At 58.0% G+C, this 21030-nt stretch overlaps 1 protein-coding gene across 1 annotated transcript; it reads right to left on the reverse strand.

Moving 5' to 3' along the window:
* Nucleotides 1–1953: 1953 nt before the first annotated feature.
* On the reverse strand, nt 1954–19131 carry FAM83G (family with sequence similarity 83 member G). Its single transcript, XM_053957357.1, has 5 exons — nt 18163–19131; nt 12122–12289; nt 8662–8786; nt 6449–7895; nt 1954–3010 (listed from the first exon to the last, which is right to left on the reverse strand). The coding sequence occupies exons 1-5, from the start codon at nt 18655–18657 to the stop codon at nt 2591–2593; spliced, it is 2655 nt and encodes an 884-aa protein (XP_053813332.1). The 5' UTR covers nt 18658–19131; the 3' UTR covers nt 1954–2590.
* Between the last annotated feature and the right edge of the window lie 1899 nt (nt 19132–21030).

The raw sequence follows: 21030 nt of genomic DNA on the forward strand, positions 1-21030 counted from the left end.
GAATTGGGACCTTAAATCTCATCTTGTTCCAGCCCCTGCCATGGTAGGGACACCTTCCACTGTCCCAGGCTGCTCCAAGTCTCATCCAACCTAGCCTTGGACACTTCTAGGGACCCAGGGGTAGCCACAGCTTCTCTGAGCACCCTGTGCCAGGGCCTCCCCACCCTCCCAGCCAGGAACTCCTTCCCAAAATCCCATCCAGCCCTGCCCTCTGTCAGTTTAAACCCCCTTTGCTGAACACAGACCTTGGTGATGGCTCTGCCTAGCTCTGGCATCACAGATGAGACAAACTGGAGCCATCCCACCCCCCCCTGCCATTCACCACGGGGATTTAATCCCAGCAGAGCCCTTGTGCTGCAGCCCAGCTGAGCTCCTGCTGCCTGCAGGGTTTCTCCCTACTCTTCCTCCTTGGCAGGCGTGGGTGCTGTGACTTGCTGGCGAGTGCCTTTGGGAAGGGAGCAGGTCTGCACCCCCAGGCACAAATCTCTGCTTTCAGCACTCGGCCTCTGCCTCTGGAGAGCCTTTGTTGGTGCCCAACGCCCATGCAAAGCTTGGGAGTAGCCGGCGCCTGGATAAACCGAGCACTGGAGAGGGGCCAGGGATTCTTGCACAAGAGCAGGAGGAGCTCCCAAATGCTGAGTCCCTGTGGAACACGGGGAATGGATGGATGGATGGATGGATGGATGGATGGATGGATGGATGGATGGATGGATGGATGGATGGATGATGAATGGATGATGGATGGATGATGGATGATGGATGGATGGATGGATGAGGAATGGATGATGGATGGATGATGATGGATGGATGGATGGATGATGGATGATGGATTGATGGATGGATGGATGAGGGATGGATGGATGAGGGATGGATGGATGATGGATGGATAGATGATGGATGGATGGATGGATGATGGATGGATAGATGATGGATGGATGGATGATGGATGGATGATGGATGGATGGATGGAGGGGGAATAGGGTGGGTGATGCCCCTTTGCCAGCTCCCCAGAAGCCTCAGGTCAGGGGGATGCTCTGGGGTGAGGACAGGCCGGTGGGCTGGCTGTGGAAGTGGGAGGGCTGCAGGGAGAGCGCCGTTCTCAGGCAGGAGAGGCTTGGGGATTGGGATTTGCTCCAGCTGGACTGGATGGTGATCCCAGTGCCTGATCTCTGAGAGATTTGCACTTGGGCTAAAGACAGCAGCGGTCGTGGGGAGGGTCCTGTGGGAGGGAGATCACACAGGAGCACATTCCCACCTCATCCTGCTGCGCTGGAGGGGACAGAGCAGAGGGGCTGGACTGCAGGGATGGAAGGGATCCAGGAGGAGACAGCAGGACCAGCTGTGGGAATCCACCAAGGGATGCTCCTGGGTCTTGCTTGGTCTCTTCCCTCTGTGAGGCCTCTGGAGCCTCCTCTCCTCTCCCAAGCCTCAGCAGCTGCTGTGGGTTTGGGGGTGCCAATGCCCCTCCCTGCTCATCTCCCCAGGCTGCTGCGTGGGTGGCCGTGGGGTGTGGGGGGAGCGGGCTGGGTGCCTCCCATCCCTCCCTCCAAAAAGTGATGCCTCTGGCTCCAAAATTCTCCTGCTGAAGGTACTGGGGGAGCTGCAAGGAGGGCTCATCCCGTGCCCCCCGGGAGCAGGGAGGCAGTGGGGAGCCAGGGCCGAGCCCAGGGCTGGTTGGCAGCTCTGAGGAGGAGCACGGGGCAGCTGCCAAGGGCTTGGGGGCTCGCTTGTGAGGGCTTGTTCATGGCACATATTCCTTGTCAGGGCTCAGGCTCACATCTTGGCTCCCATTTCCTAGGAAAAATGCAGTGAGAAGGGGCTTCTATTCTTATTTTTCTTTTGCTGCTTGCTGGAGGTTTGGGGCTGGGAGCACACGGGGGTGCTGGGGAAATGCTCGGGGGGGTAGAAAATATTTGGCTGGACATTAGTGCCAAGGCACCTTGAGCTGCAGTTTATTGAGTCCAAGGCCACCTAATCTTGCATTTTAAGTCTTAGGCGAGGCTCTCCTGCCGTGGGACCAGGGAGCTTTAATGAACAAAGTTGCTTTTTTACAGTACAAGTTTAAAAGAGGTGGGTCCCTTGAGGAGTCTTTGTGCCAGGACACGGGTCACCCTCCAAAGGGAGGGCAGACTGCAGTGGGGACCTTCTGTGCAAAACGGTAACAGAAGAGTCTCTTAAATAACCAGAAGAAAACACAATCGTGGACGATCCCTCCTTTCCCAGGCAGCATCCTGGGTTAAGGAGCTGGCTGGGTTTTGCCAGCTGATCCCACAGACCGCTGGGTGCCAGCTCCCCCCATGATGCTTCCCAGCTTTTAACGAGGTCGGGGGTCAGCCCAGCCTGGAGGAGACCTATTTAAAGGCTGTGCCATCCAAGATTGCTCCCAACACTACTGCCACCTGCCAGGGCGGGTGCCACGCACCCCTTCCGAGACCCAGCCTCTGGGGCTCTGCCCTGGACAGGGATGATTTTGGGCTGTCCATCACGGCCACGTGGTGCTGGTAAATGTAAACAAGAACCCCCTGCCCCAAGGAAGGCGGCGGCGCCTGCCTGGGCTCCACCAGCTCTGCAAGGCCACCGTCCCCAGCCCCTACTGGTCCTTCTGGCCCGTGGGCTCGGGGGGTGGCTTTTTGGAGTCCACAGGAGCGCCCTGAGCCCCCACAACCCTGTTCTTGAGGTGCTTGGACTGGGAGAGTTTGGAGAGCGGGATGCCCAGGGGTGTCCTCATCTCCTCGGTGGCCTTCTGGCCCTCGGGCAGGGCGGTGAAGCGCTTGCCCGGCGCTCTGGGGGCGTTTGGGGGCAGGTGGCCGGGTGCCGTGGGCTTGCTGGGGCCGAAGGTTTTGCTCTGCCAGTAGGGCTGGCTGCCTGCAATGGTCTTTTTGGGTTCTGCTCCCTCCCCTCTGTACTTGGTGGCCCTGAGGGGTTTCTCGTGCGTCGGGGAGCAGGAGACCTCCTTGCCCGGCTCTCTGCCCGCCGGGGTCCTGGGCCGGTAGCGGTAGATGTGAGTGCCCTGTTTGGGAAAGAGCAGAGACACCGTGAGCTCTGGCTGTTGGAAGGGTGCTGCTCCCTGCAAGGCCACCTCCTCACCTGCCTGTGCCAGGTGTCCTCGTGGACAAACCCCTCTGTCCCTTGGTGCCTTGCCCAAATTCAGTGGCAGCTCGGAACGGCCTCAAATATTAACCACAGCTGATTCCTGACTCTGGTACCAAACTCTCTGACACTTCCCAAGCAGCCCTGGCAGTCTGGAGGCTGTCCCGAGCCAAGTTCCTCCTGCCTGGAAATCCAGGACAAGGCATCTCAACACCTTCTCCTCTCCAGCAGCAGCCTGAACACCCACGTTAATCATCTCAGCCCTCACGTCAGCCCCGAAGAGCATTCAGTCACCCAGACCCAGCCTGCGGGACCAGGTGAGTGCCAGGATCAGATGAAAGGATGGAGGGCTGGGAGAGGAGCTGGGATCGGGAGACAGCAGTGAGCTGCAACACCACTGCGGGGGTGGCTCTCATTAGCTGGGTTGAGACACACGTTTGGGTCGGCTCTGAGCACCATTAATCCTAATTCTGCCCTGGGTAAGGTTGTCACACATGGCTGTGGCCACCAGATGTTTATCTCCCCTTTGGGCGTGCCCACGCCATGATCTGGAGGTGCAATCGCACCTGTGCAGAGGTACCAGGGGAGGTGGGCTCTGGTGAGCCAAGGTGCAGATGGCAGGAGGAGCTGGGGCCAGCAGGCTGCAGAGCTGGCTGTGCCAACCTGCCCTGCCTCTGCCACGGTCCTCACTGTCAGGCAGTCCCAAAGTCCCAAAGGCCTCCCTGACCCTGGAGCTGACACCTCCTGCTTTGACCAGGAGGGTTGTGTTAAAGCAGTTTAGCTTAGGTAGTCCGAGATTGATTTAATTAGGTGCTTAAAATCAGTGTTAAGGTCTGAGATGGCTTCAGGTGAGAAGGATTAAGGGTGATTTGGCTTTTCTCCCTCTGAGCTCATCATGTGCCTGAGCTGGGTGGTGGCTCCTGTGGCTCCTGACATGCTCTGGCTCTCGGGAAGAAGTTTAAACCATGGCTTAAACCAAGTATCCCACCCCAGGAACCAGCACCCTGCCCCTCCTGCCTGCCAGCAGAATGAGGCAGTGCTTGCCCAGGAGAGCCTGAATCCTGCTGGGTGCTGAGCACTCCTCTGGGAGCCTTTGGAGAGACTCTGAGCTCTGTGAAATCAGCAATTCTTACAGATGTTGCCTATTTAGGAGGGATTGCCTCAAAGCCCGAGGGGTGGCTGTGCTGTGGATGGACACGGCTTGGCCAGAGCTTTGAGGTGTGATGGTTTGAGGGGAGCTGTGGGAGGAGGAAGAGGCTGGACTCGGTTTCCATGTCATTGTGGGCACTCTTTGGGGAGGAGATTGGCTAGAAGGGGCAAGAGGGGTGGGATGGTGGTGGGGAATGGTGGTTCTTGGCTGGAGGATGTGCTGCTGTGGTTGCACTGGGATTTTTGGTGCTATGGGGTAACCCCAACCCGTTACTGGTCTGGAGAGAAACCCTGCTGTGGGTTGGGTGCACGTCTACACTGCATTTGGGCCCGATGCCCCGTGGCTCCAGCATTTGGGATGCAGTTTGGCAAGGAAGAGGCTGATGTGGAGTAGATGTTGGTGCTGCTCAGCCCTCCTGCCTGGCTCTCCACAGGTCATCGTCCAGCGGTCACTCTCTGCCAAAAACCCGAGCCACACCAAGGCCGGCTCCATCCTGGCCAGACCTGAAGATGCTGCCCCTGTTCCTCATCGTCTGCCAGGGATGGTCAGCAGGGTCCTGGACCCAGGTAAGGGCCCCCCATGTGGCCGTGGCACCGGTGGGGTGGGGATTTTCCCTGTCCCTAAGGGGTGAATGGGAGGGGGGCTTGTCTGGAAAGCTCTGCTCTGCACAGACCTGGGGACTCTGCACATGGGAGGGGGACAGGAGAGGACCCAGGTGTCCCTCCTCCTCGAGCCTGCTGTGCATCCAGCTGTGAATGGGGCTGTGTGTTTAGGGAAGGTGGTTTCCAGAGAGAAATTGTTTTCCATGACATGGAAAACATGATGTTTGCCCTGAGTGAGCCTCCACCTGTGTTTTGGGCTATGTTGGGCAATGGGCCAGCACCTAAGAAATGTGGACCCAAAAAAAAAAAAAAATACTTGGGAGACTTGATAATGATTTCTGTCAAATTTGAGTTTTCAAGAGTTAGTCAAGGGTTACTTCAATTTATTAATTTTACACATGGGAGAAACTCTTCCCTGCACCTCTGCACTGAGTGCTGGCTTTCCTAACCCTGATGCTGTGCTAATTATCTGCCTCTCATCAAAGGGCCAGAACAAGTTACTGCAGGAACACCAGCGTACCCAGCCGTCCCCAGCAAGGTGGCACCTGGGTCACAGAGCATCAAAGAGCTCGATGCTCCTTGCCCTGCAGGGCTCGGGGGTATTTGATGTGCAAGGATTAAAGCTCTGAGCTCCCTGTCACTGCCTGGGAAGGGAGAAGCAAGTGGACTCTGGGATGGTACATTTAATTCCCTGTAAATAGAGATCAGATGCTCAGCTGGGGTAACCTCAGGCAGTTTCAGTGATTTCAGCTCCTGGTTTAGCCCTGGGGGGTTGGAATGCCCCAAAAACAGCGGGCGGGGAGCCTTGAGAAGCCGGAATGCTCGGCAGAGCTGCCGGAGGTTGCAGAGCTCGGGTGGAAATCGGGGGATGGCAGTGTCATCACCCCTGGGTGGGACGATGCTCTGGCCGTGGTGGGGATGTTGCTGTGACCTCGTGCTCCCGGCAGTGGGGTTCTGGCCTTGCTCCCCATGGAATTGCAGCAGGGTGCTGGCCCTGTGCGGTGACAGGGCCCGGCGTCACTCGTGGATCAGCCGCAAAGCTGCTGACTGTGGCACTCGCCCACAGAGGTTGCTGTCCCTGTTTCTCCGCTGTCTTGCTCTGCCTAATTATGTGTCCGAGCGCTTTCCCTTTGATGCTAATCACCCTGGCAGGGCGCTGCAAAACAAGCCTGAGAAGGACACGCCTGCATGCACAGTCTGTCCCCAGCTGGGCGTGATGCCCCCGCTGATGGGCTGTGGACGGAGCTCAGCGAGCCCCAGCACATCTGTCCAGCTGTGGCCACAGCTCCACCCCCAGCCCAGTGCTGTGGGCTAATCTTTAATTAGCCAAAACCTCCCCTTTAACAGCCATCCCCGCTGCTGGACACCAACAGCTGTGGAATGGCCACCACGTCTTTGGTCACCTCTTGGGTGACCATGGCCACGTGCAGGGTGTTATTCTCCTTTATGGGAAGCCTGATCTCAGCATCTAGGACAACACCAAAGGTCGGGATGACGCCAAAAAACTCGGGATGACATCACACCTGGGTTGACCTGACTGGGTCACCTCCAGGTTTGCAAACCTTTGTAGGGTGGAGAAACAAGAGGTTATAGCAAAAAGTCCTACCTGGGCAGCACTGCTGGGGTAGGAGCTGTTGCCATCCAGGATGGCGCGGGGCAGCATGGGCCTGATCTCCACGGCGTTGCTCCTCCTCTTCGTCACGTCCTCCAAGCGCATGTGCTTCAGGGAGGGGAGGCTGCCCAGGGGGCTGATGAAGGTGCCCCGGCTGATGTGAGGGTCACTGAGCTTCCTCTGCATGGGAAGGATCTCCCCGTTGTGGGTGACGTCCGAGTTGGTTCTCCGGAGGGGCCCATAGCGATCCCTCACCTCAAAGTACTCGTCTGAGATGGAGGAGGCGTTGGAGCGGCGGTAGCTGTGGTCAGCAGAGCTGCTGGAGTAGCTCTCCTGGTCACTGAGGGTGATGTACTCCTCTTCCTCCTCCTCCTCCTCTTCTCCCAGCCCGTTGTGGGCGTAGGGAGGCCCTTTGTCCTCCTGTGGAGCTGCTGCTGGCCGCTCCGGCTGGACGTGCCAGGTCTCCTTGGAAGCTCGGTTGGGTTTCTCCTCCCGCTCCTGCTTCAGACCCGTGTGGTCGGCCAGTGGTGGCTGCGTGTCACCCTCCAGGGCAGCGCTGCTGTCACAGGTTGTAGTGACTTTGGTCATGAGGACACCGACTGGGATGGTCCTTGGCTTTGGAACTGGAGGCTTGACATCCTCCAGTGCCTCCTCCTGTGGCTTCAAATGGTGGCCCAGCGGTGAAGAGGCAAATGTCCCCACTTGCCTCGTTGTCCAGCTGATGCCTTCGATGGGGGTGGTAGTGGGGGCTGCGGGAGCTTCCATGGGGGGCTGTGGGATCTGTCTGTGGCTGGGGGACAGCAGAGGCAGCTCCTGGTCTGAGTTCTTCCTGGCCTCCATCTCCCTGTTCTTCAGCATCTGCCGGTGCTGCGCGCTGGCCTGGGAGACGTCGCAGACTTTGATGCGGTTCATCTGCGACAGCTTCGCGTTCTTCACCTTGGGGTCGATGATGTTGATGTAGCCCAAGACTTCGCTCCCAGGCTCGGGGTCCGGCTCCACCCAGGTGGGCAGGTAGTCAAACATGTTGGCTTTCTCCAGGTTCAGGAGGCCGGGGTGGATGAGCAGGGAGACGTCAGCCACGTCGCCGTGCCGGTCGCCCCCCTGGCCCTCGGGAGGTGCTTTGCCTTTGTTGTCACTCTTCTGGTTTTTGTCCTGGTTCTCTGATGAGGTCTTGCTGATCTGGTCGGCGCTCTTGGCCTTCACCAGGGCGTATTTGGGGTTTATCAGCTTCTTCACCACGGCGTTGGCGGGGGTCACCGGCACCACGGAGGGCAGCGTTACGGGCTCGGGTTCGGGCTCTTCGCCCATGGAGATGGACTTGAGGCTCACCCCCTTGGACATGAGGTAGAGCTCCTGGAACTGCTTGTCAAAGGCCTCCACCACCTGGCCCGAGAGGACCGTGATGACGTTCCGGTCCGTCCTCGCCGCGGACCAGGTGAAGCTGGAACAGAAACACATTGGAGACTCTCAGCTGGTAAATAGCACCTCTCCCCAGCCCTGGCCTTCCCCGGGGGACTGATGGAGCCAGCAGGGACATGATCTCACTGTAAACATTAATAATAATGGGATTGACAAAATAGCTCCCATCCCAAATTAGAGTGAAGGGTTGAAGTCCTGAGCACAGTGGGACTTGAAGTAAAAATAAAAGGTATTTGCAGTGGGGTCTGTTTTTCGCCTTAGTGTTGGCTGCTTTCCCTGTGTCAGTTTGGGTTAAGAGAAGTGACTCGTAAGTGGATGTGTTATTTGTTATGGCCAGAAAAGAGGAAATGTTTCAGCTCCATGTTTGTAAAACTTGTCTTTTAGACTAAAACCTGACCAGGGCTGGTCCGTTTCTACCTAAGTAAGTTTTCCTTTGAACAAAACGAAAAATACTTTGTGCAGGACATTGACTGGGAAAGCTGAGCTTGCGTGAGAGTTGGGACCAGCTGTGTTTTGGTGCTTTGGTCCTTCCTTGTGCCCATCAGCACAGAAACACTTGGTGTGTCCCACCACCTCCAAGAAGGGTGGGTGTCCTAGACCTGGCGGTGAAGGGAGTGGTGGGAACCCCTTAGGGCCCACTCCAAATCTCCTTGGAAAATCTCCTCCCAGTTTAGGATGAGGAGAGCAAATCTGGCACGGGGCCCTGGGGCCTTGCACCACGAGGGTTCACACGGATCCTTTGACCAACACCTCCGTGGGGTGGGCAAGAGGAGATGTCACTGATTTACCTGTAGGAGCCACACATGGATCGATCCCCGTCCACAAACATGAACTTCTGGGCCAAAGCCCCCTTGAACTTGGTGGCCGAGCGGGTGAAGAACTCCGTCCCCCCGGTGCTGCGGACGCGCAGGTTCTGCAGAGCAAAGGCAGAGGTGTGGGCAGGAGTGAAGAGCTGCTGTGAGACCACCACCCGCCCCTCCAAGAACGCCCCTCTGGATGCCCCACAGCCCCTCTGAGGACTGGGAATGTCCTTCATGGCCGGCTCAGAGGAGACCACAGCGATGGGGAGATAAAATAACTCGCCCAAGGCCACCATGGGCCCGGCTTGGAGAGTTTCCTGCTTTGCCCATGTGCCAGCTGTGTTTGCCAACTCTTGAACTCGGTGTCCGTGGGCGAGTGCTGTGTGGTGGTGCTGCCAAGCGCTCCCCAGCTCCTGCAATCTATGCAAATGCCACCATGGGAGAGGAGGTTCCACACCTGCTCCCACAGGAGATCTGCAGGGGGTTTTGGGGGGGAGGCGGTGACCCCAGCACAGCCCACGTGGACCTGCTGGCGGTGGGTTTGTCCTTCCCCACGCTCCCCCTTTGCTGTGCTCCTAAATTCGGGCATCTAGTCCTGCTTTTAGGGGCTGGTGGGAAATCAGGCAGTGGGGAAACACATTTTCACCCTCGGGAAACGAAACCTGGTGACGTGGGAGCAGGTCCCTGGTGTGGAGTTGGGTGTCCTCCCCAGGGAAGCCAGTGATGCAGGGGCAGCCCTGGCTCTGTGAAAATGCTTTTGTTCTTTTTTTATCCCCAGTCTGGCTCCTGTCTCCGGTGTCTCCATGGAGGGCCCTGGCACATTCCACAGCAGAGCAGATAGCATCTCCCACGGCAAAGGGGCTCCTTTCGGGTGGGGAGAAAATATTTTCTTAAGAAAGCGCCTGCATTCCTCCTGTTCCTGCTGGGATGTTGAGAATGCTGTTGCAAAAGGCTCTGTGTCATCACTGGGTCATGCCCTCCATGTCTGTTTTATTGTGTGTTTTGTTTTGTTTTTTAAAGAAAAGCATCAAAAATATTTGTCTTCCCCTCCTCCAGCCTTTCTCATCTGCTTGCCTGGGCTCTCCTCTCTCCCTGGAGACCATGACCAGGCACAGTCCTAAGCCCAGGTGCACCCCTAGTCCCTGCTCCCCCACCCTTGGCAGGGAAATTCAGTGCAGATGATGTGAAAGCCACAGCTTTCCTGACTGTGTTTCCAGGGAAGTTCCACTCGCTGAACGGAGAAGGTTTGGGGGCAATTTTCTGTAAATTTCATGTTTTTCTTAGCATTTTCCTTTTTGCTTGCTGGGGCGAAACTGGTGCTGAGCATCCTAATTCCTGCCAGTGTGCTGCACTGAGGGGGCCGGGATGGCAATTCCCACCCCTGTCCCATGTTATGGGGCTGCTGAGAGAGCAGTGACACCCGAGGCTTCACCCTCTGCCCACCACCCACTCGCAGCTGACCCTTTGCCCAAACCCAAGGAGCAGCTCCGGCTGTTTTTCAGACAACAACGCTCCCGGTGCTGGTCCCTTTTCCTCCTCCTATCACTGCTGTTAAGTAAAATCTGCTTCTTTAATCCCTGCCGAGGCAGCGGGACGGCCGAGGAGCCGGGCTGGGTGAATCACTCCCCAGGCAGCCTTTGCTCAAGCGGCGCCCGCCTTGCCCAAGCCGGTTGCTAATTGCCGGCGACGGCACCGAGATAACGAGGGACGTTTCGTTATCATCTCCTGCCTCAAGAAGCAGCTCCCAGACTCTGCCCTACTTTCCTCACCTCCTCCTGCACCCCGTGCCAGCGAATTGGCTGCAATACGTGGCAAATCCCAACTTCTAGACATTCGCAGAGCTCTGCAGATGTTCTCCTGCTTTTCCAGTCCTGCCACCGGGCTGCTAATGCAGGAAAACACCGGAGCGCGTCAGCGCTGGCTTTTCTGGTCTTGAAGCAGCAGCAGCCTGCGGGATCCCAGGCTCTCCAGGGAGCTGGGACGCAGCTAAAAGCTGGGCTGTGCTTGCTTTAATTGTTGGGAGCAGCAATTAAGCCAGGCTGGCGGGCACGGCGGCTGGGGAAGGTGTGAGGCTTGGGGGGTCCCTGAGCCCCTGCTCCCCCCACCTCGTGCCAGCCAGGTGCGAGGGTGTCGTGGCTCCTGCGTGTTCCTGCTCAGCCAGGGGTTGGCCCTCACCCTAAGCAGATCTGGGGAGCTTGCCCGGGCACAGGCCCTCCCGGCGGGCATTTGGCAGCGGGCGCGCGGCCGGCTGACGTCAGCAGCGGCAACATCGCTTTTCTGCCAAGGAACAGGCGAGGCCGAGCCATGGTGGCCAGGAGTGGGGGTCTGCGAGCCCCCAGTGGGACTGTGAGGCTGCCCCGGTGTGTTTGCGTGCCATGCTGGTGATGGGGGTGTTGTGCCCGGGGCAGAGCCTGGGACTGTCCTGTGGCCGGAGTGAGGGTCCCTGCTCTGGCTGCTGCTCCTGAGGCTGAAATAACTCCCTGTCCTCTCCTCTGCCCCTTCATTGCCTTTGCATGAGCTCTGTGACAGGTGATTTTCTCTGCACCCTCTGCTCACACAGGGACGTGGAAGGGGAATCCCAGAATCGCTTGGGCTGGAAGGGACCTTAAATCTCATTCCAACCCCCTGCCATGGGCAAGGACAACTTAAACTAGACCAGGTTGCTCCAAGCCCCATCCAACCGACCCCTAGACTGACAGGCATCCCTCCTTGTGCCTTGCCTTCCCTGGTTTTCCATGGGATCCATGCACAGGAGCGGTTCCACGTGCATCCGTGGCCGGGCAGATCAGCGCCTCCAGCGTGCACTGCCCAGCGCAGTGAGAGCAGTGAGGGCATCCTTGGCAGCTGCCAGGGCCTCAGGCAGCGTGGGAGCCTCCCTGCTCCGCTCCCGGCCCCGTGCTGGGGCGGAGGCTCCGGAAAAGGGGAAAATCGAGTTTTTTAATTCCAGCCTCTGACTTGCGGGAGAGCCTGAAAGCGGAGAACGGGCGGCGGTGCCGGTCCTGCCCCCGGGGCAGCAGCAGGAGGCAGGGAGCTGGTGACAGCACGGATCCGGCGCTGGCACAGCCTCTGCTGCTGCCTCTCCCTCGCCAGCTCGTTCCTCAGGAGGAGCTGAGCTCGCAGGTTTGCCCTGGGCTTTGCTGAGCCCATCCTTGTAGGGCTGCACCCCTCAACCTCTGCTCTGTCCCAGCGCTGGTTGGGTACCAGCAGCCCCCTGGGCTTTCTGCATCCAGCTTTGCTGGGTGTAAATCCACATCCCATCTTCTCGCCCACCCCTCCCTGCTGCTCCTGGATTTGGGCATCACCTCCAGCTTTGGCTACAGGAAAAATGGACTGAACTCTTCACAACTGGGGTGTCTCTCCCAAGAGAGGAGGGAGCAGGATGGTAACTCTGATTATCTCCTGCGTTTGGAGGAGGTTCCCTAGCTGCAGACCCTCGGGTCATCCCTACCTTCAAGTGTCCAGCGTGCATGTGGGCTCGCTCACACATCTGAAGGAAGTGCTTCACGTTGGTCTCATCCAAAATGATGTAGACTCCCACTTTCCTCTTGAAGCCGGCGTCCAGGAGGTCCTTGAAGATGTCCACGTCGGTGAACATGTCCATGACCACGGCGATGACCTGGAGAGGGGACAGGAGAGATGAGTCTGGGTAGAGTGGCCAGGGATAACCCAAGGTACAGTCAGAGCTTGTTTTGTGAGAGGCAAAGCAAAGTGCTCCCTGTGGGAGGCTGGAATCTGGCGTGGGGCAGCCCAGGACTGCCCCCAGCTCCAGACAGTCTGAGGATGGGAAGTGCTCCCATTCCTCTGCTGTCACTGTGGAAAGTTCGATCACCGAAAGAGGTGGCTGTGGCACCTGGGGACATGGTTTAGTGGTGGCCCTGGCAGTGCTGAGTTAATTGTTGGATTTGATCATCTTTGGATGTTTTTTCAAACCCTAACCATTTCAGTGGTGATCTAAAGAATAACCTACTGATGAAAAACCGTTTACTGAGGGTGAATCTAACTTTCCTGCCTTTTAACAGGCTTCACAAAATTCAGAGTCCAGTCTCTGGCTGAGAAGTTTGGTGTCCCTTTGCTATCAGCATTGCAGGGAGCATCAGAAGGGGAGACCTTTGATGCACAACGACCACAGAATGGTTAAGGTTGATAAAGACCTGCAGGATCATCAAGCCCAGCCATTGAGTGCTGTGTCCGTCTGTCCTGGTCTCACTGCCCAGCCTGGGCTGCTCTCCTCCTGCACAGGTCCCTCCTTCCTCCCAGGCTGGATGGAAGGAGCAGAGCCAGGACAGCAGTGGCAGCTGTGTTTGTCACAGGCAGTGTCACTGATATCCACAAGCTGGAGCTGCCTTTGGACCCCAGGGCGTTTGCTGCTGTCCCAGCCACAGCTGGGGCTGATAGGAAAATGGATCTGGGCCACGCTGGGAGTTTCACTGGAATGTCTGCCTGTGCCCATGGGTGTTGATTTCCTGGTGATGGCATCACCGGTGGCGGTGAGCAGCAGCTCACGGCAGGCAGAGGGGCTGGAGGCAATCCCAGGGCAGCTCCTCAGGGATTTCTGCCTCCCCTCATCCCAGGGAAAAGCATCAGGGTGCTGGTTTGTCCTTGTCCCACGGTTGGAGTTCCTCCCACCCCTGTGGCTGTTCCTGGAAGGTGCTCTGGGCTGGGGGCAGGTGGGTGCTCTCGGCCACTCGCCCTTCCAGAGGGGCCCTGCTGGCCATGGCAGAGGCTGAGCCAGGGGGGACACCAGGGAGACCCCAGGGTGCTCCTCCCTCCCCCAGGAAGGGGCTGGGATGGTGCTGGGTGCTTGCACACTCAGACGAGCTCTCAAAGCACCGAGCTGCCTTTTAATTAGTTCTGTGCCACAGGACGTGGAGAGCTTTAATTAAGCAGAGGATTGTTATGACACTGCTGCCTCTTCCCTTCCTTTTCTGCAGGCGATGGGGGGAAGAGCAAGGCTGTGTGGGGAGCCCCAGTCCTGCTGTCCCTGATGCCACCTGGGTGTCCCCAGCCCTGACCACACAGGAGAGTTTTGGGAGGTGCCAGCGAGGCAGGTGAGGGGGCACTTTATGGCTTTGCCGCTCGATTTTAACTGAATTCCCATTTATCCTCACCCAAGAGCCTCTCCCCAGGCTTTGCTGTGGAAAGCTAAATCCTCACTCCCTTGTGCACCCACTTGTGTGTTTGCTCGTCCATGTTGTCCTGGTGGGGAAACTGAGGCAGGAATCAGCCGTGGGACGGGTTCAAAGCTACTCTGGGAGTTCTGGGCTTGAATTTTCCGTGTTCAGCAAGAAACTGGGGAGCAGCTGAGCTGTCTCCCATGAGTCCTGGGTAGGGGACACCTGTGGTGGGACAGTGTGGGTTTGGTTTGGTGGCTGATGATTTGCTTTCTGACCCTGCTGCTCCCTGCCCATGTCTGTGTTTACCCCAGGAAAAGTTGAGCACTTGTGGAATGGGGATGAGAACAGCGCTGACCTTTGTTTCTGAGGGAAAGGAACATTTTCCCTCAGAAAGCATTTTCCCACTGTGCCCCATCCCAGCCCTGCTCACACACTGCGGGCAGTGGCCCAGGGTGGGAAGGGAGCCCAGCTCTCAGCCACTTGCCCACATTTTAACCCAATTTCTCCTGCTCAGCTGGTGCATCCTGTCGCTGCTCAGCTCCTGCTTCCCTCCCCACCGTGTCTTGCCTGCAGGACAGGCTTGGCCCTGGTTTGTCACCGGGCTCTCACTCCAGTGTGCCAACACTGCCCTGGCAAGGGGCCGGGAGAGCGCTGGCAACGCTCCCCACGCAGGGACTGTCCTTGTCTGGGTGAAATCTGCTGCTGGGCTTGAGCCCTGGCATGCCAAACCCTGGCACAGGGGTACTCTGCAAAGAGTGGAGGCCTGTCTGCTCTGGAGCAGTGAAATCCTGCGTGCTCTTTGCTTCCCAGCTTGGGGAATGGGGTTGTCTGGAGCGAGCTGTGCCATCTGGCTGTGAGGAGCAGCCTGTCCCTTGTCCCTGTCACCTCTGCCAGGGCAGCGCTCGGTGCTGGGACGTTCCCTTTCCTGAAGCCCTTTTGCTGCTGCGTCATCCCAGGAAGCTTTGCCATCCCTTTGCCATTCTCCTGGAGGGTGCAGAGGAAATCAGCCCTAAATCTACAGCTGGAGGCTCCCAGTGCCCATGTGGGAGAAGCTTTTCTTGCCTGCAGACGTGCAGGTGCTGGGTCCCAAATCCCTGAGGAGCAGGGAGCATTGTATCCCCCTGGACATCCCAAATGAATCCCAAAAAATCCCAAATGCTCTTGTGATTTTTTGGAACAGCTTTGATGAGTGCCTAAACTGCAGGATCATGTTTTATAGAGGAAGTTGCAGGTCTTTATTGTCTCACTATGAATCATCAGATAATGACATTTGGGGTGCACCACGTGGGCATTTAATAAATTAGGCAGGCACCAAGGCACAATTAGAGGAAGAGTGTTGGGCTGGAGGAGAGGTGGGACAAGTAACATTAATAATTGCTCTCCCCTGTCGACCCTTTCATCCAGGAACAGCAGCAGGTTTTGTAAACAGTAATTAATAGGGCCTCCCAACCTTTGCTGGAAGTTGCTCAGGGTAATTACATCACCACAATCCCAACCTGGAGCCTCAAGTGAAGAGAAGAGGTCAGAGTCACTGCTCTCTCCACTGGCTCCAGGCCAAGGTCAATGTTTTCATGCTCTGGTTTCTGGTCAGAAGGAGCCAAGAGGAGAGGAGGAGGGACATCTTCCTCCCTTCCACCATAGAATCATTCAGGTTGGAAAAGACATTCAGGATTGTCAAGTCCAGCCTTGGATCCATCACCACTTGTCACCGGCCCAGAGCGCTGAGTGCCACATCCACAAATTCCTTGGAAGCCTCCAGGATGGGGACTCCAAACCTCTCTGGGCAGCCCCTTCCAGTGCCTGACCACCCTTTCCATGAGGAAATTGTTCCTGATGTCCAACCTGTGAGCTTTGCAGCCCGAGGGATCCGCAGCAAGGAGGAGACGGCCGTGCCACGGCTCGGCCTGCTGAAGGTCTCTGGGGGAATCCCTCACCAGCTCTGCTTGTTGGCCACAAAGATGGGATTTTCAGGGATGTGGCCACGGGATCCTGCCTCTCCTTTCTCCCGTTCATTCCCAGCAAGAGGAGAGGATCATTTGCATCTCCCTCTCTGGCACGCCTGGGTTTGAGGCTCTGCGTTTGGCGTTGTTCCTTCAAGCACCAGGGCTCTTCTGACCCTCAGAGCAGCCTCACATCCCTGGGATTCCTCGCCCCAGCACCAGCACTGCTCTCATGGGCTCTGAACTCTCCTGGGCCAGCGCCAGAGGACTTTGCTCTCCTGGACAGCGACTCGCACGGCGGGGTTTGGGGCTGGCACCGGGAGCAGAGTGTCTGGGACGGCGTCTGGAGCAAGGGTCATCCTCTGGCAGGGAACTGTGAACCTCTCCCAAGCCTGTGCTCCTTTGCACGTGGTGGAGAGCACTGGGGCAGGGACCTCCCCAGGGAGGACAGCACATGGACAGTGTGTGTGACATCTGATGGTGGCCGCAGGACGGTGCCTTTGTCCACTCTCAGCTTCCTCAGCCAAACCCTTTCACCTCTGAGCTGCTCTGAAGACCTTGAGCCCTGGCAGAAATCAGCAGGGTGGTCTAGCCCAGTGTTCCCCACCCTCACCTGGGCTCCTCTGTGTGACAGCAGTTTCAGCTGCAAGGACTTCTGTGCTCAAATACGGGACGGGAGACCATGGAAGAGCCCCACTCTCCTGCAACTCCTGCCACCCCCAGGCCCTGCAGCACGAGGCACTCACCCATCTCTACACTTCCTGAGGCACCATGAGCTCCGAGCAGGCTCCTGCATGTCACCACTGGTGTCACCATGTCTCATCCCACAGTCAGGGCCCGTCTGGAGCGGGAGGCAGAGCCCAGCCCTGCTCAGGGGCCATCGGGTGCCGGCGATGAGCGCAGCAGCAACAGCCGTGGCCACGTCCCCGTGTCCTGGAGAGGCTCCAGGGGAGGTGGGGATGTGCCTGACTCAGCTCTGGGAGCAGGAGCAGGGCGTGGGGTGACTCAGGAGGAGCTGCTTGCGTGGGGGCAGGTGGGAAGCGGTGAGTAGGCAAAGGCAGGCGGGAGCTGCAAGCCCAGGTCAGAGGCGGCCGGAAAGACCCGAAGATGAGACATTGTTTGTTGTGGGATTGTTCTCCCATCCTCCATCCCACGGGATGTCAGCTCTCCCTTCCCTTTGCCCTCGCTGCAAAGCGCTTTGGCGGGGAAAATGTCACAGGTGAGCACAAGTCACCTCGACTTCTGTGAGGTGGACAGAGATGGCTCCTGCCCACACCCCTGACATCCCCAACAGCCATTCCCCTGATCCTGCTGCCTTGGATGTTTTGAGAGATTCGTTTTTCTGCCTGAGCTGGTCTGGAGAGGCTCTGCTGGCTGCATGTCACAGGTTTCCCTCTCTCCTAGCAGGATCTGCAAACCCCAGCACTATCTCTGGAGCAGCCTCAGGTGGACCTGATGCATCCTGGCCTGTCCCCTCTGCTCCACAGCTGCCCCGGCAGGGTCTCCCTGTTTCCCTGCTGGAACATCCTCTGGGTTGGGAAGCTCTTTCCCTGGAGCTCTCACGGTACTGGATGCACAGAACTCAAGGAGCTTCCAAGCACCAAGAAACCAGCAGGTACCAACCCCTCCTGGGACTGGGTCGCTGGGAAACACCAGCAGCACCTTCCCACCTCTGCTGACCTTCAGCACAGGCCACCATCTCCCTCCTTCCCTGGGTGGTGGCTCATGCGCCCCCACTCCCTGCGCCTCGGCTTGACGCCACAGCGAGGACAAGTCTCAACCCAAATCCCTTCAGCATCTGCCCAGCCTTGTCCCTCCTGCTCACCAGCTCATCCTTGTCCTCTGAGAGCCAGGATGAGCCAGCTTGGAGCCCCGCAGCCATCTCGGGCCAAGCTTGACCCTCGTGTGGGTCAGTGCTAGACCAGAAGCTTTGACTACTTCGCTCCAGGCTTGTGGACTGGACGGATGGTGGACACAAGGAACTGAGGCTGGGCCATGACCCCAGGGTCAATACTGGACAGCTGGTGGACCCAGGGCCTGAAACCAGGACACAATCCCAGGTTCCTGCGTGCTGTCACACCGGGAATAACGACTGTGGAGTGGCTGGGATTGTGGGCTCACAGCTGGAGAACAACTCAACCCATTTTTCTCCCCAGCAGCTTTCCCCAGAGCCCCGCAGGGATGTTGGGACGAGCGGTGCTGCTGTGTGGATATTGGGAAGGGCTGTGCTGCTGCCAGGAGTGCTGAACCCGGCTGGCAGCATCCCCAGCAAAGCCCGATCCCCAAATACTGGTTACAAGGAAAAACCTGCACGCTTGGCCCCGCTGCCTCTGCTCGGGCAGAGCTTCCCGCAGGACAGGGATTGCCCGGCTGGGCAGGACTTGGAGCACGATGCCCTGGGGCCAATCCTGCCCCGTCCCCGCGGCGCACCTCACCTTCTGAGCCTGGCAGATCATCTTCCTCACCACCTCCTTGATGTGCGCCTGGCCCTCGATGGGTGGCTGCATGTAGACGCTGGCCCTGGTGACCCCGCGGTAGGCGATGGTCTCGGGCCAGCCCAGGTCCAACTGCGGGATGGAGCGGTCGGACCTCTGGGGCCAGTACTCCAGGGAAGGGGCCATGTCCTGCTCGTCCCCTTGGCTGTTCCGGTCGCCCTCGCTGTCCCCGCCGCTGCTGCCGTGCCGCGGGATGTACTCGGAGCCGGGGTCGTACGTCTCCAGCGTGTCCAGGATCTTCTTCAGCTCCAGCTCGGACAGGAAGTCCCTGATGTTCTCCCTCTTCAGGACTTCATAGAAGGCGTCGGGGCCACGGGAGGCCAGTGCCTCCAGGGCCAGGCGCTGCTCCTCGCTGTAGAAGAACTCGGGCTTGGACTCGCTGGACCTCCAGTTGACGTGGCTGTCGTCCAAGCACTGCACCTGGGAGAAAGCCATGGTGACCCCGCACGCCGGTCCCCTCTCCCGAGGGAGCTCTGTGCCCCCAGCGAGCTCCGGATGTCGGCAATAAATAGGAATTAATTATTCTCCAGTCTTTAAATACACAGTTTGCTTCGCCCTCCCCGGCTCAACGCGCAGCTTGGGGAAGGCACCGCTCCCTTTTCCAACGGCTCCTGCCACGCCGGAGCTCTTCCTGCCGGGGAGGAGGGTTTGGTTTCTGGCTTGCTCCGGGCAAGGAAAACGCGGAGCTTCCCCCAGCAGGGGCTGCGTGACGGAGCAGAAAGCCCCAGGTGTACCTACAGCACCAGGAAGGTCCTTCACCCCCGCGTCCGCTCTCTCCTCATCCTCCGCTCTCCCAAGACAACGCTAACACCGGATGAAATAAAAAAACTGGGAAAGAAACAAAGAGAAAAGCGGCTTAAGGCAGGGCAGCGAGGAGCAGGATGTCCCGGCCGAGGTGCCGTGCCTGGTTCTCGTTCCCGGAGGAGCGGGGCAGCCGCGGGGGTGCTCGGCGCTGTGCCTCAGCCTCCTGCGCATCGCCCCGGCAGCGCACGGCTCGGGGCTCTGCCAGCGCGCAGTGCCGGGCCGGACAGGTAACAGCAAGAAGTGAAAAGAGGAAAAGGAAAAGAGTGATTCATCCCTCCGCCCTGCCCCACCTGCAGTCACATGCTGCCTTCACACGTTCCCTGCCCAGCCCGATTAACTCTTTCGGCTGATGCGCCCTCACACCTGCGGAGCGGAGCCCGGACCCACCCGGAGCGTGCGGGTGTGGGAGGGTCCTGGGCGGCTCCAGAGGGCTTTGGGTGTTTTGTCTTTAAAAAAAAAAAAAAAAAAAAAAAAAAACAAAAAAAAAAAAACAACTCTCCTCTGAGATTCCCCCCTCTCCCGATGTGCCGGCTGGTAAGTCAATATTTTCCAGGCAAAGAGCTTAACCCCTCCTGTGCTGGTGCAGGAGCTCGGAGCCAGGGTGGGTCCAGGGGGGCAGCACCGAGTGGGAGCTGCCAGAAGGGTTCAGAGCTGCACTGAGGCAGGTTTAAACTGGGTATTAGGAAGCATTTCTTTATGGAGAGGGTGTTCCAATCCTGGAACAGGCTTAGAGAGGTGGCCAAAGCCTGTCAGTGTTTGAGGCATTTGGACAATGCCCTTAATTTTTTTGGTCAGCCCTCAATTGGTCAGGCAGTGGGACCAGATGATTGTTGTAGGGCTCTTCCAAATGAAACCATTTATTCTATTCTGTCCTGTCCTGTCATGTCCTGTCTTGTCCTGTCCCTTCTTCTACAGGATTTGCAGCGTGGTCACAGTCACATCACCAGATCTGGCTGTGACAGATCTCATTAATAACTGTGAGATGGACAAAAAAACCCCACCCTGGATTCACCAGTTGGTGCTCACAAGCCAGAAGTGTGGAAGCTCTCTTGAGCTTTTCTCTTGGAAGCTCAGCTGAAGACGAATTTCAGGAATTGGGGTCAGATTTTTGCGCCAATGCAAAAAAAAGGGAAGTGCCATGGGCTGTGTGTCTGTCCCTGGCGTTGGTGTGGCTCATCTGGATTCACAGCCGGATAAATGAGGGCCCTGCCTGAGTCAGGCTCCCGGGGCAAAGCCGCCCGTCTGGCCGGGTGCTCGGCCATCAAAGTGCTCCTCTCTGCAGGCACAGTGGCCCTGCTCGTCCCACAGTGACAAATCCTGCGTGGGCTTGTGCCCAGCCCTGGCCTGGCCCGTGCAGGAGGTGGCAGAGGGGCTGGGGGACACAGGGAAGTGACAGCAGTTTGTTGGGATCACGGAATCACTGAGGTGGGAAAGGGTCACCGAGTCCAACCCAGCACTGCCAGCTCCAACACTACACCATGTCCCCAAGTGTCACATCAACTTGGGGAAGATCCAAGTGTTTGGCTCCTAAGGAATATCAGCTCAGGAGGTGTTTCAGGTGGAGCTGGTGACTTCGTGGCTGACCCTGCAGGGATTTCCCAGTGGTGGGATGACATCCCCACGCCGTGGCCTGCTCAGTGACGGCTGCAGCAGAGACTGAGGGAGCTGGAACCAAACCTGGGTGTTTTAGGTGAAATCCCAGCACTGCTGGCAGTGACGGGGACAGCAAATGGGCAGAGGTGAGCACTGAGCCAGCACCCAGGACCTCTTTGGGTGTGATGGGAGATGGCCCAGATGGGTGCTGGAGTGTGGGTGTGTGGCGTGGCAGGAGCGTGTTGTGGTTTTGGCCGCCTCAGCCGCTCGCTCCAGGTGTTTTTATTGTGCCAGGAGATTTACAGACTCTTTCACGGGGTGTGTGTGCACTAATGATTTATTGTTTGTGGGGTAAATGCTGCATCCCAGCCATCGTGTGCTGGCTCTGCTGGCGGGGGCGGATTGGGGTGG

This window comes from Vidua chalybeata, chromosome 16 (assembly GCF_026979565.1).
Source record: "Vidua chalybeata isolate OUT-0048 chromosome 16, bVidCha1 merged haplotype, whole genome shotgun sequence".
NCBI classification, from domain to species: domain Eukaryota; kingdom Metazoa; phylum Chordata; class Aves; order Passeriformes; family Viduidae; genus Vidua; species Vidua chalybeata.